The 17613-nt window shown below is 45.6% G+C and overlaps 1 protein-coding gene across 2 annotated transcripts in view; it reads right to left on the bottom strand.

Moving 5' to 3' along the window:
• Nucleotides 1-1921: 1921 nt before the first annotated feature.
• Nucleotides 1922-17613, bottom strand: part of LOC135537572 (protein MEMO1-like) — a 67743-nt gene continuing 52051 nt past the window's right edge. For both annotated transcript variants that reach the window (XM_064963704.1, XM_064963705.1), the window contains 3 exons: nt 13365-13441; nt 3251-3355; nt 1922-2276 (listed from right to left, as the gene is read on the bottom strand). In XM_064963704.1, coding sequence (XP_064819776.1) covers nt 2145-2276; nt 3251-3355; nt 13365-13441 — 314 coding nt within the window. In that variant the 3' untranslated portion in view covers nt 1922-2144. The remainder of the gene's footprint in view (nt 2277-3250; nt 3356-13364; nt 13442-17613) is intronic.

Here is a 17613-nt window from a genome sequence, read left to right as displayed (position 1 = left end):
TCCATGAAGTTAACAAAGGTGTTAGCTAGTAGTAGCTACCTAGGATGCTATTTCTCAGTGGCTTTAAGACGTTAACAGTGTTAGCTAGTAGCTACCTAGGATGCTATTCTCAGTGGCTTTAAGACATTTAACGGTGTTAGCTAGTAGCTACCTAGGATGCTATTCTCAGTGGCTTTAAGAAAGAGCTAGTAGCTACCTAGGATGCTAAGTGGCTTTAAGACAGTGTTAGCTAGTAGCTACCTAGGATGCTATTCTCAGTGGCTTTAAGATGTTACGGTGTTAGCTAGTAGCTACCTAGGATGCTATTCTCAGTGGCTTTAAGACGTTAACGGTGTTAGCTAGTAGCTACCTAGGATTCTATTCTCAGAGGCCCAAAAGGCACCCTACAGGCTCGGGTCCAAAGTAGTGCCATTTGGGCCAGGGTTTTACTACCAGGACATTATCCAAGCTTGTAAAGCAGTCAGTCAAAAGTCATTTCATTGTCATCATTTCAGTAAAATATGCATTCCATTTACACCTGCAGTTTTTATTATTCCTTTAGTGAGATCACATGAGGTCTGCAAAGAGTGCACATGTAAAGATGACTTAATGCTTATACCTTATTTGAAAGTTTTAATATTCATTTTAAAAGTCTTGTTCAGGAAAACAACAGGGTCATAAGGAACAAGTCGAGTCCCTAAACGAACCCCAAATACAACCCCATTACTGTCCTCCATCCCAGATGAAAATAACCAAAAACACCCCTTCCCTTCCAATCCAAAAAAATCTAAAAAATAAATAACAATGCAACCACACTTCAAGTGGAGGAGGGTGAGGAGAGAAGGAGGAGAGGAGGAGGAGGGTGAGCAGAGGGGGAGGCGAGGAATAGGGTGAGGAGGGTGAGGAGGGGGGGAGGTGAGGGAGGAGGAGGGTGAGCAGAGGGGGGGGTGAGGAGAGGGGAGGGTGAGGAGAGGAGGGGGTGAGGAGGAGGTGAGGGAGGGAGGAGGAGGGGGAGAGGAGGAGAGGGGAGGGTGAGGGAGGAGGAGGAGGGAGTAGGGGAGGAGGGTGAGGGTGAGGGAGAGGGGAGGATGAGGGTGAGGAGTAGGGGGAGGGTGAGGGAGAGTAGGGGGGGAGGGGGGTGAGGAAAGGATAGGGGAGAGGAGGAGGAGGGTGAGCAGAGGGGGAGGCGAGGAGTAGGGTGAGGGTGAGGAGAGGAGGGGGTGAGGAGAGGGGAGGAGGGGGGGTGAGGAGGAGGAGGGTGAGGAGAGGGAGGGGGGGGAGGGGGAGGGTGAGGAGGAGGAGGGTGAGGGGAGGAGGAGAGGAGAGGGGAGGGTGAGGAGAGGGAGGATGGGAGGGAGGAGGAGGGTGAGGAGAGGGGAGGGGTGAGGAGAGGAGGATGGGGGAGAGGAGGGTGAGGAGAGGAGGAGGGTGAGGGAGGAGGGTGAGGAGAGGGGGAGGGAGGAGAGGGGGAGGGTGAGGGGAGAGGAGGAGGGTGAGAGGGGAGGGAGGGTGAGGAGTAGGGGGAGGGTGAGGAGAGGAGAGGGTGAGGAGAGGATAGGGGGAGGGGAGGGGGAGGGTGAGGAGAGGGGGAGGGTGAGGAGAGGGGGATGGTGAGGAGAGGGGGATGGTGAGGAGAGGAGGAGGGTGAGGAGGGAGGAGGGTGAGGAGAGAGGGGAGGTGAGAGGGGGATGGTGAGGAGAGGAGGATGGTGAGGAGAGGAGGATGGTGAGGAGAGGAGGGTGAGGGGGGGAGGAGGGGGGAGAGGAGGATGGTGAGGGAGAGGAGGATGGTGAGGAGAGGAGGTGAGGAGAGGAGGATGGTGAGGAGAGGAGGAGGGTGAGGAGGGGATGGTGAGGGAGGAGAGGGGAGGGGGAGGAGGGTGAGGGGAGGGGAGGGTGAGGAGAGGAGGAGGGTGAGGAGAGGGGGAGGGATGAGGGGGGGAGGGTGAGGAGAGGAGGAGGGTGAGGAGAGGAGGAGGGTGGTGAGGAGGATGGTGAGGAGAGGAGGATGGTGAGGAGAGGAGGATGGTGAGGAGAGGAGGAGGGTGAGGAGGAGGGTGAGGAGAGGGGAGCCTTTCTGGCTTGGACAAGGCTACTATCGGCACTGGTCAAAAAGTACTATATGGGGAAGAGGGTGCCATTTGGGAATGTCCGAGGTGAACCACATCAATGTACAAGGAGGGCCCCGGCTGCGTAGCTAACAGAGCTGTCCTGCCAGTCCCTGCACTGGGACAACTGGGCATAGTTCAGGAAGGAGAAGTTCATCTCTGATCCACTCTTCCTCAGCTCAGACACGGCCTGGAAAACACAATCAATCAAGTGGGAAGAAAGCAAGAAACAGTCAGATGTACACTACCGTTCAAAGGTTTAGTGTCACTTTGTCCTTGTTTTTGAAAGAAAATATATTTTTTTGTCCATTAAAATAACATCAAATTGATCAGAAATACAGTGTCGACATTGTTAATGTTGCAAATGACTATTCTAGCTGGAAATGGCAGATTTTTTATGGAATATCTACATAGGCGTCCAGAGACACTAATGTACTTGTCCTCTTGCTCAGTTGTGCACCGGGGCCTCCCACTCCTCTTTCTATTCTGGTTCGGGCCAGTTTGCCCTGTTCTGTGGAAGGAGTAGTACACAGCGTTGTATGAGATCTTCAGTTTCTTGACAATTTCTTACATGGAATAGCCTTCATTTCTCAGAACAAGAATAGACTGACGAGTTTCAGAAGAAAGGTCTTTGTTTCTGGCCATTTTCAGCCTGTAATCAAAACCACAAATGCTGACGCTCCAGATACTCAATTAGTCTGAAGGCCAGTGCTATTGCTTCTTTAAATTAGAACAGTTTTCAGCTGTGCTAACATAACTGCAAAAGGGTTTTCTATTGCTCAATTAGCCTTTTAAAAGTATAAACTTGGATTAGCTAACACAACGTGCCGCTGGAACACAGGAGTGATGGTTGCTGATAATGGGCCTCTCTACTCCTATGTAGATATTCCATCCGTTTCCAGCTACAATATTCATTTACAACATTAACAATGTCTACAATGTATTTTTGATCAATTTGATGTTATTTTAAATGGACAAAAAGGACATTACAAGGACATTTTTAAGTGACCCCAAATGTTTGTAGTGTACATCACATGACACAGGAACAGTCAGATACACAGATCTTCTGGCACACAGGGGTGTGTCATGTGATGTATAACTAACAAAGGTGCACTGTAGATGTCAGATTATAACATGGTTGTTGTTGTACTTGTTATGACTCACGTTTAGCAGCACTCCAATAGGATGACGGCCACAGATGGTGTTGTGGTATTTCTTCAAGTAGTTGGTGAAGGACATGGGGTCCAGTGTTTCTATAATGCCCATACCCTGGAGAGACGAGAGACAGAGGGGTTTAGAACCCAGTCTGATATGGTTAACTATATAACCCTAACCCTGGAGAGACAGAGGGGTTTAGAACCCAGTCTGATATGGTTAACTATATAACCCTAACCCTGGAGAGACAAGAGAGAGGGGTTTAGAACCCAGTCTGATACAGTTAACTATATAACCCTGGAGAGACCAGAGAGAGGGGTTTAGAACCCAGTCTGATATGGTTAACTATATAACCCTAACCCTGGAGAGACAAGAGAGAGGGGTTTAGAACCCAGTCTGATACAGTTAACTATATAACCCTGGAGAGACCAGAGAGGGGTTTAGAACCCAGTCTGATATGGTTAACTATATAACCCTAACCCTGGAGAGACCAGAGAGAGGGGTTTAGAACCCAGTCTGATATGGGAGAGACCAGAGGGGTTTAGAACCCAGTCTGATACAGTTAACTATATAACCCTGGAGAGACCAGAGAGAGGGGTTTAGTTAACTATATAACCCTGGAGAGACCAGAGAGAGGGGTTTAGAACCCAGTCTGATACAGTTAACTATATAACCCTAACCCTGGAGAGACAGAGGGGTTTAGAACCCAGTCTGATATGGTTAACTATATAACCCTGGAGAGACAGAGGGGTTTAGAACCCAGTCTGATACAGTTAACTATATAACCCTAACCCTGGAGAGACAAGAGAGGGGGGTTTAGAACCCAGTCTGATATGGTTAACTATATAACCCTAACCCTGGAGAGACCAGAGAGAGGGGTTTAGAACCCAGTCTGATACAGTTAACTATATAACCCTGGAGAGACAAGAGAGAGGGGTTTAGAACCAGTCTGATATGGTTAACTATATAACCCTAAGAGACAGAGGGGTTTACAACCCAGTCTGATACAGTTAACTATATAACCCTAACCCTGGAGAGACAGAGGGGTTTACAACCCAGTCTGGTTAACTATATTAGAACCCAGTCTGATATGGTTAACTATATAACCCTAACCCTGGAGAGACCAGAGAGAGGGGTTTAGAACCCAGTCTGATACAGTTATCTATATAACCCTGGAGAGACAAGAGAGAGGGGTTTAGAACCCAGTCTGATATGGTTAACTATATAACCCTAACCCTGGAGAGACAGAGGGGTTTAGAACCCAGTCTGATACAGTTAACTATATAACCCTAACCCTGGAGAGACAGAGGGGTTTAGAACCCAGTCTGATACAGTTAACTATATAACCCTAACCCTGGAGAGACCAGAGAGGGGTTTAGAACCCAGTCTGATACAGTTAACCCTAGGGGTTTATATACCCCTAACAGTTAACTATATAACCCTGGAGAGACAGAGGGGTTTAGAACCCAGTCTGATATGGTTAACTATATAACCCCAACCCTAGGGGTTTAACCCAGTCTACAATCTATATAACCCTGGAGAGACCAGAGAGAGGGGTTTAGAACCCAGTCTGATATGGTTAACTATATAACCCTAACCCTGGAGAGACAGAGGGGTTTAGAACCCAGTCTGATATGGTTAACTATATAACCCTGGAGAGACAGAGGGGTTTAGAACCCAGTCTGATACAGTTAACTATATAACCCTAACCCTGGAGAGACAAGAGAGGGGGTTTAGAACCCAGTCTGATATGGTTAACTATATAACCCTAACCCTGGAGAGACCAGAGGGGTTTAGAACCCAGTCTGATACAGTTATCTATATAACCCTGGAGAGACAGAGAGGGGTTTAGAACCCAGTCTGATATGGTTAACTATATAACCCTAACCCTGGAGAGACAGAGGGGTTTAGAACCCAGTCTGATACAGTTAACTATATAACCCTAACCCTGGAGTCTGAGTTAACAGAGAGACAGAGGGGTTTAGAACCCAGTCTGATACAGTTAACTATATAACCCTAACCCTGAGAGACCAGAGAGAGGGGTTTAGAACCCAGTCTGATACAGTTATCTATATAACCCTGGAGAGACAAGAGAGAGGGGTTTAGAACCCAGTCTGATATGGTTAACTATATAACCCTAACCCTGGAGAGACAGAGGGGTTTACAACCCAGTCTGATACAGTTAACTATATAACCCTAACCCTGGAGAGACAGAGGGGTTTACAACCCAGTCTGATACAGTTAACTATATAACCCTAACCCTGGAGAGACCAGAGAGAGGGGTTTAGAACCCAGTCTGATATGGTTAACTATATAACCCTAACCCTGGAGAGACAGAGGGGTTTAGAACCCAGTCTGATACAGTTAACTATATAACCCTAACCCTGGAGAGACCAGAGAGAGGGGTTTAGAACCCAGTCTGATACAGTTAACTATATAACCCTAACTATATAACCCTGGAGAGACAGAGAGAGGGGTTTAGAACCCAGTCTGATACAGTTAACTATATAACCCTAACCCTGGAGAGACCAGAGGGGTTTAGAACAGTCTGATACAGTTATCTATATAACCCTGGAGAGACAAGAGAGGGTTTACCCAGTCTGATATGGTTAACTATATAACCCTAACCCTGGAGAGACAGAGGGGTTTAGAACCCAGTCTGATACAGTTAACTATATAACCCTAACCCTGGAGAGACAGAGGGGTTTAGAACCCAGTCTGATACAGTTAACTATATAACCCTAACCCTGGAGAGACCAGAGAGAGGGGTTTAGAACCCAGTCTGATATGGACCCTGGAGAGACAAGAGAGAGGGGTTAACTGATACCCCTAACAGTTAACTATATAACCCTGGAGAGACAGAGAGGGGTTTAGAACCCAGTCTGATATGGTTAACTATATAACCCCAACCCTGGAGAGACCAGAGAGAGGGGTTTAGGAACCCAGTCTGATACAGTTATCTATATAACCCTGGAGAGACCAGAGAGAGGGGTTTAGAACCCAGTCTGATATGGTTAACTATATAACCCTGGAGAGACCAGAGGGGTTTAGAACCCAGTCTGATGGAGAGACCAGAGAGAGGGGTTAAGTCTGATACAGTTAACTATATAACCCTGGAGAGACCAGAGAGAGGGGTTTAGAACCCAGTCTGATACAGTTAACTATATAACCCTAACCCTGGAGAGACAGAGGGGTTTAGAACCCAGTCTGAAATGGTTAACTATATAACCCTGGAGAGACAGAGGGGTTTAGAACCCAGTCTGATACAGTTAACTATATAACCCTAACCCTGGAGAGACAAGAGAGGGGGGTTTAGAACCCAGTCTGATATGGTTAACTATATAACCCTAACCCTGGAGAGACCAGAGAGAGGGGTTTAGAACCCAGTCTGATACAGTTATCTATATAACCCTGGAGAGACAAGAGAGAGGGGTTTAGAACCCAGTCTGATATGGTTAACTATATAACCCTAACCCTGGAGAGACAGAGGGGTTTACAACCCAGTCTGATACAGTTAACTATATAACCCTAACCCTGGAGAGACAGAGGGGTTTACAACCCAGTCTGATACAGTTAACTATATTGGAGAGACCCAGTCTGATATGGTTAACTATATAACCCTAACCCTGGAGAGACCAGAGAGAGGGGTTTAGAACCCAGTCTGATACAGTTAACTATATAACCCTAACCCTGGAGAGACCAGAGAGAGGGGTTTAGAACCCAGTCTGATATGGTTAACTATATAACCCTGGAGAGACCAGAGAGAGGGGTTTAGAACCCAGTCTGATATGGTTAACTATATAACCCTGGAGAGACAAGAGAGGGGGGTTTAGAACCCAGTCTGATATGGTTAACTATATAACCCTAACCCTGGAGAGACCAGAGAGAGGGGTTTAGAACCCAGTCTGATACAGTTATCTATATAACCCTGGAGAGACAAGAGAGAGGGGTTTAGAACCCAGTCTGATATGGTTAACTATATAACCCTAACCCTGGAGAGACAAGGGAGAGGGGTTTAGAACCCAGTCTGATACAGTTAACTATATAACCCTGGAGAGACAGAGGGGTTTACAACCCAGTCTGATACAGTTAACTATATAACCCTAACCCTGGAGAGACAGAGGGGTTTACAACCCAGTCTGATACAGTTAACTATATAACCCTAACCCTGGAGAGACCAGAGAGAGGGGTTTAGAACCCAGTCTGATATGGTTAACTATATAACCCTGGAGAGACAAGAGAGAGGGGTTTAGAACCCAGTCTGATACCCCTAACAGTTAACTATATAACCCTGGAGAGACAAGAGAGAGGGGTTTAGAACCCAGTCTGATATGGTTAACTATATAACCCCAACCCTGGAGAGACCAGAGAGAGGGGTTTAGAACCCAGTCTGATACAGTTATCTATATAACCCTGGAGAGACCAGAGAGAGGGGTTTAGAACCCAGTCTGATATGGTTAACTATATAACCCTGGAGAGACCCCCAGTCTGATATGGTTAACTATATAACTTTGGAGAGACAAGGGAGAGGGGTTTAGAACCCAGTCTGATACAGTTATCTATATAACCATGGAGAGACAGGGGTTTACCCAGTCTGATATAACAGTTAACTATATAACCCTGGAGAGACAAGGGAGAGGGGTTTAGAACCCAGTCTGATACCCCTAACAGTTAACTATATAACCCTGGAGAGACCAGAGAGTGGGGTTTAGAACCCAGTCTGATATGGTTATCTATATAACCATGGAGAGACAAGAGAGAGGGGTTTAGAACCCAGTCTGATACAGTTATCTATATAACCATGGAGAGACAAGAGAGAGGGGTTTAGAACCCAGTCTGATACCCCTAACAGTTAACTATATAACCCTGGAGAGACAAGGGAGAGGGGTTTAGAACCCAGTCTGATACCCCTAACAGTTAACTATATAACCCTGGAGAGACAAGAGAGAGGGGTTTAGAACCCAGTCTGATATGGTTAACTATATAACCCTGGAGAGACCAGAGAGATGGGTTTAGAACCCAGTCTGATACAGTTAACTATATAACCCTAACCCTGGAGAGACTAGAGAGAGGGGTTTAGAACCCAGTCTGATACAGTTAACTATATAACCCTAACCCTGGAGAGACCAGAGAGAGGGGTTTAGAACCCAGTCTGATATGATTTACTATATAACCCTGGAGAGACAAGGGAGAGGGGTTTAGAACCCAGTCTGATATGATTTACTATATAACCCTGGAGAGACAAGGGAGAGGGGTTTAGAACCCAGTCTGATACAGTTAACTATATAACCCTGGAGAGACAAGGGAGAGGGGTTTAGAACCCAGTCTGATACAGTAAACTATATAACCCTGGAGAGACCAGAGAGAGGGGTTTTAGAACCCAGTCTGATACAGTTAACTATATAACCCTGGAGAGACAAGGGAGAGGGGTTTAGAACCCAGTCTGATACAGTAAACTATATAACCCTGGAGAGACCAGAGAGAGGGGTTTAGAACCCAGTCTGATACAGTTAACTATATAACCCTGGAGAGACCAGAGAGAGGGGTTTAGAACCCAGTCTGATATGGTTAACTATATAACCCTAACCCTGGAGAGACAAGGGAGAGGGGTTTAGAACCCAGTCTGATATGATTTACTATATAACCCTGGAGAGACCAGGGAGAGGGGTTTAGAACCCAGTCTGATACAGTTAACTATATAACCCTAACCCTGGAGAGACAAGGGAGAGGGGTTTAGAACCCAGTCTGATATGGTTAACTATATAACCCTAACCCTGGAGAGACCAGAGAGAGGGGTTTAGAACCCAGTCTGATATGGTTAACTATATAACCCTGGAGAGACAAGAGAGAGGGGTTTAGAACCCAGTCTGATACAGTTAACTATATAACCCTAACCCTGGAGAGACCAGAGAGAGGGGTTTAGAACCCAGTCTGATATGGTTAACTATATAACCCTAACCCTGGAGAGACCAGAGAGAGGGGTTTAGAACCCAGTCTGATATGGTTAACTATATAACCCTAACCCTGGAGAGACCAGAGAGAGGGGTTTAGAACCCAGTCTGATATGGTTAACTATATAACCCTAACCCTGGAGAGACAGAGGGGTTTAGAACCCAGTCTGATATGGTTAACTATATAACCCTGGAGAGACCAGAGAGATACAGTTATATGGTTAACTATATAACCCTAACCCTGGAGAGACCAGAGAGAGGGGTTTAGAACCCAGTCTGATATGGTTAACTATATAACCCTAACCCTGGAGAGACAGAGGGGTTTAGAACCCAGTCTGATACAGTTAACTATATAACCCTGGAGAGACCCTGGGGAGACCCAGTCTGATATGGTTAACTATATAACCCTAACCCTGGAGAGACCAGAGAGGGGGTTTAGAACCCAGTCTGATATGGTTAACTATATAACCCTAACCCTGGAGAGACCAGAGAGAGGGGTTTAGAACCCAGTCTGATATGGTTAACTATATAACCCTGGAGAGACCAGAGAGAGGGGTTTAGAACCCAGTCTGATACAGTTAACTATATAACCCTGGAGAGACCAGAGAGAGGGGTTTAGAACCCAGTCTGATACAGTTAACTATATAACCCTAACCCTGGAGAGACAGAGGGGTTTAGAACCCAGTCTGATATGGTTAACTATATAACCCTGGAGAGACAGAGGGGTTTAGAACCCAGTCTGATATGGTTAACTATATAACCCTAACCCTGGAGAGACCAGAGAGAGGGGTTTAGAACCCAGTCTGATACAGTTATCTATATAACCCTGGAGAGACCAGGGGGTTTGACCCAGTCTGATATGGTTAACTATATAACCCTAACCCTGGAGAGACAAGGGAGAGGGGTTTAGAACCCAGTCTGATACCCCTAACAGTTAACTATATAACCCTGGAGAGACCAGAGAGAGGGGTTTAGAACCCAGTCTGATATGGTTAACTATATAACCCTAACCCTGGAGAGACAGAGGGGTTTAGAACCCAGTCTGATATGGTTAACTATATAACCCTGGAGAGACAGAGGGGTTTAGAACCCAGTCTGATATGGTTAACTATATAACCCTAACCCTGGAGAGACAAGAGAGAGGGGTTTAGAACCCAGTCTGATATGGTTAACTATATAACCCTAACCCTGGAGAGACCAGACAGAGGGGTTTAGAACCCAGTCTGATATGTTAACTATATAACCCTGGAGAGACAGAGGGGTTAACTGATACATAACTATATAACCCTGGAGAGACCAGAGAGAGGGGTTTAGAACCCAGTCTGATACAGTTAACTATATAACCCATGGAGAGACAAGAGAGGGGTTTAGAACCCAGTCTGATATGGTTAACTATATAACCCTGGAGAGACCAGAGAGAGGGGTTTAGAACCCAGTCTGATATGGTTAACTATATAATAACCCTGGAGAGACAAGGGAGAGGGGTTTAGAACCCAGTCTGTTAACTATATAACCCTGGAGAGACCAGAGAGAGGGGTTTAGAACCCAGTCTGATAGTTAACTATATAACCCTAACCCTGGAGAGACAAGGGAGAGGGGTTTAGAACAGTCTGATATGATTTACTATATAACCCTGGAGAGACAAAGAGAGGGTTTAGAAACAGTACCCCTAACAGTTAGCTACAGTACCAGTCAAAAGTTGACACCTATTCATTATAGGGGTTTTCTTGATTTTTACTATTGTCTACATTGTAGAAAAATAGTGAAGACATCAAACCTATGAAATAACACATATGGAATCATGTAGTAACCAAAAAAGTGTTAAACAAATAAAATGTTTTGAGATTCTTCAAATTTGCCACCCTTTCTTTGCCTTGATGACAGCTTTGCATACTCTTTGCATTCTCTCAACCAGCTTCATGAGGTAGTCACCTGGAATGCATTTCAATTCACAGGTGTGCCTTTCTCTCCATCTTAATGCATTTGAGCCAATCTGTTGTGTTGTGACAAGGTGGGGTTGGTATACAGAATATGGCCCTATTTGGTAAAAGACCAAGTCCATATTATTGTAAGAACAGCTCAAATAAGCAAAGAGAAACGACAGTCCATTATTTTAAGACATGAAGGTCAGTCAAAACGGAAAACTTCAAGAACTTTCGTTTCTTCAAGTGCATTCACAAACACCATCAAGGGCTTTGATGAAACTGGATCTCATGAGGACCGCCGCAGGAAAGGAAGACCCAGAGTTACCTCTGCTGCAGAGGATAAGTTCATTAGAGTTACCAGCCTCAAAATTGCAGCCCAAATAAATGCTTCACAGAGTTTAAGTAACAGACACATCTCAACATCAACTGTTCAAAGGAGACTGCGTGAATCAGGCCTTCGTGGTCAAATTGCTGTAAAGAAACCACAACTAAAGGACACCAATAAGAAGAAGAGACTTGCTTGGGCCAAGAACCAGGAGCAATGTACATTAGACCGGTGGAAATCTGTCCTTTGGTCTGATGAGTCCAAATGTGAGATTTTTGGCTCCAACCACCGTGTCATAGTGAGACGCCGAGTCGGTGAATGGATGATCCCCGCATGTGTGGTTCCCACCGTGAAGCATGGAGGAGGAGGCGTGATGGTGCTTTGCTGGTGACACTGTCAATGATTTATTTAGAATTCAAGACACACTTAACCAGCATGGCTACCACAACATTCTGCAGCGATACGCCATCCCATCTGGTTTGGACTATCATTTGTTTTTCAACAGGACAATGACCCAACACACCTCCAGGCTGTGTAAGGGCTATATGACCAAGAAGGAGAGTGATGGAGTGCTGCATCAGATGACCTGGCCTCCACAATCACCCGACCTCAACCCAATTGAGATGGTTTGGGATGAGTTGGACCGCAGAGGGAAGGAAAAGCAGCCAACAAGTGCTCAGCATATGTGGGAAGTCCTTCAAGACTGTTGGAAAAGCATTTCAGCTGAAGCTGGTTGAGAGAATGCCAAGCGTGTACAAAGCTGTCATGGCAAAGGGCGGCCATTTTGAAGTATCAGAAATATGAAGTGGAAACATCTTGGAGCAACAATGGCTCAGCCGCAAAGTGGTTAGGCCACAGAAGCTCACAGAACCAGGGCCGCCAAGTGCAGAAGCGCATAAAAACCGTCTATCCTCAGTTTCAACACTCACTATAGAGCAACGTAAGCACAATAACTGTTAGTCTGGAGCTTCATGAAATGGGTTTCCATGGCCGACCAGCCGCACACAAGCCTAAGATCACCATGCGCAATGCCAAGCGGCGGCTGAAGCGGTATAAAGCTCGCCACCATTGGACTCTGGAGGAGTGGAAACATCTTCTCTGGAGTGATGAATCACGCTTCACCATCTGGCAGTCCAACGGACTAATCTGGGTTTGGATACCAGGCGAACACCACCTGTGGAGGAGGGTTAATGGCCAAGGGATGTTTTTCATGGTTCGGGCCCCATAGTTCCAGTGAAGGGAAATCTTAATGCTACAGCAAACAATGACATTCCAGACGATTCTGTTCTTCCAACTTGGGGAAGACCGTTTCCTGCTTCAGCATGACGATGCCCCGGTGCACAAAGAGAGGTCCATACAGAAACTGTTTGTCGAGATCGGTGTGGAAGAACTTGACTGGCCTGCACAGAGCCCTGACCTCAACCCCATCGAACATCTTTGGGAGGAATTGAAACACAGACTGTGAGCCAGGCCTAATCACCCAACATCAGTGCCCGACCTCACTAATACTCTTGTGGCTGAACGGAAGCAAGTTCCTGCAGCAACGTTCCAACATCTAATGGAACTCCTTCCCAGAAGAGGGATGGCTGTTATCGCAGCAAACGGGGGGATCAACTCCATATTAATGCCCATGGTTTTGGAATGAGATGTTTGACGAGCAGGTGTCCACATACTTTTGGTCAAGTAGTGCATTTTACATATGTTATTGCAGGTGTAGCGAAATGTTTACGTTCATAGCTTCAACAGTGCTGTAATACTTAACAAAATAAGCAAATCCCCCAAAATAAAGAGAACGGAATTAAGAAATATAGAAATATTAGAACAAGCAATGTCAGAGTCCTGAATATATAAACACAGATATGATGGTGTGTACAGACATATTTCATGTTACTAGAAATACCTGAATATCAGACTGTGTTTACCATTTTATCAAGGTGTTCAATGGATCTGTGGATCTCTCCTTGAGCCTCGTCATAGTACGTGTAGCGGAACCGTTGGCCTGTGGGAAGGAGGTAAACATATTAACTGCTGTGGGAAGGAGGTAAACATATTAACCGTTGTGGGAAGGAGGTAAACATTAACCGTTGTGGGAAGGAGGTAAACATATGAACCGTTGTGGGAAGGAGGTAAACATATTAACCGTTGTGGGAAGGAGGTAAACATATTAACCGTTGTGGGAAGGAGGTAGACATTAACCGTTGTGGGAAGGAGGTAGACATTAACTGTGGGAAGGAGGTAAACATATTAACCGCTGTGGGAAGGAGGTAAACATATTAACCGTTGTGGGAAGGAGGTAAACATTAACCGTTGTGGGAAGGAGGTAGACATTAACCGCTGTGGGAAGGAGGTAAACAAACAGGGAAGGATTAACCGTTGTGGGAAGGAGGTAAACATGAACCGTTGTGGGAAGGAGGTAAAAACATATTAACCGTTGTGGGAAGGAGGTAAACATTAACCGTTGTGGGAAGGAGGTAAACATATTAACAGCTGTGGGAAGGAGGTAAACATATTAACCGTTGTGGGAAGGAGGTAGACATTAACCGTTAAGGGGAAGGAAGTAGACATTAACCGTTGTGGGAAGGAGGTAAACATTAACCGTTGTGGGAAGGAGGTAGACATTAACCGTTGTGGGAAGGAGGTAGACATTAACCGTTGTGGGAAGGATAAACATTAACGTTGTGGGAAGGAGGTAAACATATTAACCGCTGTGGGAAGGAGGTAAACATGAACCGTTGTGGGAAGGAGGTAAACATTAACCATTGTGGGAAGGAGGTAAACATTAACGTTGTGGGAAGGAGGAAGACATTGGCCGTTGTGGGAAGGAGGTAAACATATTAACCGCTGTGGGAAGGAGGTAAACATTAACCGTTGTGGGAAGGAGGTAAACATATTAACCGTTGTGGGAAGGAGGTAAACATTAACCGCTGTGGGAAGGAGGTAAACATTAACCGTTGGCCTGTGGGAAGGAGGTAAACATATTAACCGTTGTGGGAAGGAGGTAAACATATTAACCGTTGTGGGAAAGGATTAACCGCTGGTTGTAAACATATTAACCGTTGTGGGAAGGAGGAAACATTAACCGTTGTGGGAAGGAGGTAAACATTAACCGTTGGCCTGTGGGAAGGAGGTAAACATATTAACCGTTGTGGGAAGGAGGTAAACATATTAACCGTTGTGGGAAGGAGGTAAACATTAACCGTTGGCCTGTGGGAAGGAGGTAAACATATTAACCGTTGTGGGAAGGAGGTAAACATATTAACCGTTGTGGGAAGGAGGTAAACATTAACCGTTGCCTGGGAAGGAGGTAAACATTAATTGTGGGAAGGAGGTAAACATATTAACCGTTGTGGGAAGGAGGTAAACATTAACCGTTGTGGGAAGGAGGTAAACATTAACCGTTGTGGGAAGGAGGTAAACATTAACCGTTGTGGGAAGGAGGTAAACATTAACCTGTGGGAAGGAGGTAAACATATTAACCGTTGTGGGAAGGAGGTAAACATATTAAAGGGAAGGAGGTAGACATTAACCGTTGTGGGAAGGAGGTAAACATGAACCGTTGTGGGAAGGAGGTAAACATGTGGGAAGGAGGTAAACATTAACCGTTGTGGGAAGGAGGTAAACATTAACCGTTGTGGGAAGGAGGTAAACATTAACCGTTGTGGGAAGGAGGTAAACATATTAACCGTTGTGGGAAGGAGGTAAACATTAACCTGTGGGAAGGAGGTAAACATGAATTGGGAACCGTAAACATGAACCGTTGTGGGAAGGAGGTAAACATTAACCGAAACATATTGTGGGAAGGAGGGAAGGAAGGAGGTAGACATTCAACCGTTGTGGGAAGGAGGTAAACATATTAACCGTAAACATTGTGGGAAGGAGGTAAACATTAACCGTTGTGGGAAGGAGGTAAACATTAACCGTTGTGGGAAGGAGGTAAACATATTAACCGTTGGCCGGTGGGAAGGAGGTAAACATATTAACGTTGGTAAACTGTGGGAAGGAGGTAAACATTAACCGTTGTGGGAAGGAGGTAAACATTAACCGTTTGTGGGAAGGAGGTAAACATTAACCGTTGTGGGAAGGAGGTAAACATTAACCGTTGTGGGAAGGAGGTAAACATTAACCGTTGTGGGAAGGAGGTAAACATATTAACCGTTGTATTAACTGCCAGGGAAGGAGGTAAACATATGAACCGTTGTGGGAAGGAGGTAAACATATTAACCGTTGTGGGAAGGAGGTAAACATTAACCGTTGTGGGAAGGAGGTAAACATTAACCGCTGTGGGAAGGAGGTAAACATTAACCGTTTGTGGGAAGGAGGTAAACATTAACCGTTGTGGGAAGGAGGTAAACATTAACCGTTGTGGGAAGGAGGTAAACATTAACCGTTGTGGGAAGGAGGTAAACATTAACGTTGTGGGAAGGAGGTAAACATTAACCGTTGTGGGAAGGAGGTAAACATATTAACCGTTGTGGGAAGGAGGTAAACATTAACCGTTGTGGGAAGGAGGTAAACATTAACCGTTGTGGGAAGGAGGTAAACATTAACCGCTGTGGGAAGGAGGTAAACATGAAGGATAAACATTAAATTGTGGGAAGGAGGTAACTGCTGTGGGAAGGAGGTAAACATATTAACCGTTGTGGGAAGGAGGTAAACATTAACCGTTGTGGGAAGGAGGTAAACATATTAACCGTTGTGGGAAGGAGGAAGACATTAACCGTTGTGGGAAGGAGGTAAACATGAACCGTTGGTCTGTGGGAAGGAGGTAAACATATTAACCGTTGTGGGAAGGAGGTAAACATTAACCGTTGTGGGAAGGAGGTAAACATTAACCGTTGTGGGAAGGAGGTAAACATTAACCGTTGTGGGAAGGAGGTAAACATATTAACCGTTGTGGGAAGGAGGTAAACATTAACCGTTGTGGGAAGGAGGTAAACATATTAACCGTTGTGGGAAGGAGGTAAACATTAACCGTTGTGGGAAGGAGGTAAACATATCAACCGTTGTGGGAAGGAGGTAAACATATTAACCGTTGGGGGAAGGAGGTAAACATATTAACCGTTGGGGGAAGGAGGTAAACATTAACCGTTGGGGGAAGGAGGTAAACATTAACCGTTGTGGGAAGGAGGTAAACATATAACCGTTGTGGGAAGGAGGTAAACATTAACCGTTGGGGGGAAGGAGGTAAACATATTAACCGTTGTGGGGAAGGAGGTAAACATTAACCGTTGTGGGAAGGAGGTGGGAAGGAGGTAAACATTAACCGTTGTGGGAAGGAGGTAAACATGAACCGTTGTGGGAAGGAGGTAAACATTAACCGTTGTGGGAAGGAGGTAAACATTAACCGTTGTAGGAAGGAGGTAAACATGAACCGTTGTGGGAAGGAGGTAAACATATTAACCGTTGTGGGAAGGAGGTAGACATTAACCGCTGCTAGGGAAGGATTAACATAACGTTGTGGGAAGGAGGTAAACATATTAACCGTTGTGGGAAGGAGGTAAACATTAACATGGGAAGGAGGTAAACATTAACGTTGTGGGAAGGAGGTAAACATTAACTGTTGGTAACGGTGGGAAGGAGGTAAACATATTAACCGCTGTGGGAAGGAGGTAAACATTAACCGTTGTGGGAAGGAGGTAAACATTAACCGTTGTGGGAAGGAGGTAAACATTAACCGTTGTGGGAAGGAGGTAGACATTAACCGTTGTGGGAAGGAGGTAAACATTAACCGTTGTGGGAAGGAGGTAAACATGACGTTGTGGGAAGGAGGTAGACATTAACCGTTGTGGGAAGGAGGTAGACATTAACCTGTGGGAAGGAGGTAAACATTAACCGTTGTGGGAAGGAGGTAGACATTAACGTTGTTAACATTAACCGTTGTGGGAAGGAGGTAAACATATTAACCGTTGTGGGAAGGAGGTAAACATATTAACTGTTGGCCTGGGAAGGAGGTAAACATTAACCGTTGTAGGAAGGAGGTAAACATTTGTGGGAAGGAGGTAAACATTAACCGTTGTGGGAAGGAGGTAAACATATTAACCGTTGTGGGAAGGAGGTAAACATTAACCGTTGTGGGAAGGAGGTAAACATATTAACCGTTGTGGGAAGGAGGTAAACATTAACCGTTGTGGGAAGGAGGTAAACATTAACCGTTGTGGGAAGGAGGTAAAC

Source organism: Oncorhynchus masou, unplaced genomic scaffold (assembly GCF_036934945.1).
Source record: "Oncorhynchus masou masou isolate Uvic2021 unplaced genomic scaffold, UVic_Omas_1.1 unplaced_scaffold_819, whole genome shotgun sequence".
NCBI lineage: Eukaryota > Metazoa > Chordata > Actinopteri > Salmoniformes > Salmonidae > Oncorhynchus > Oncorhynchus masou.
The sequence above is the reverse complement of the archived record's forward strand: the minus strand, read 5'-3'. Positions and strand labels throughout refer to the sequence as shown.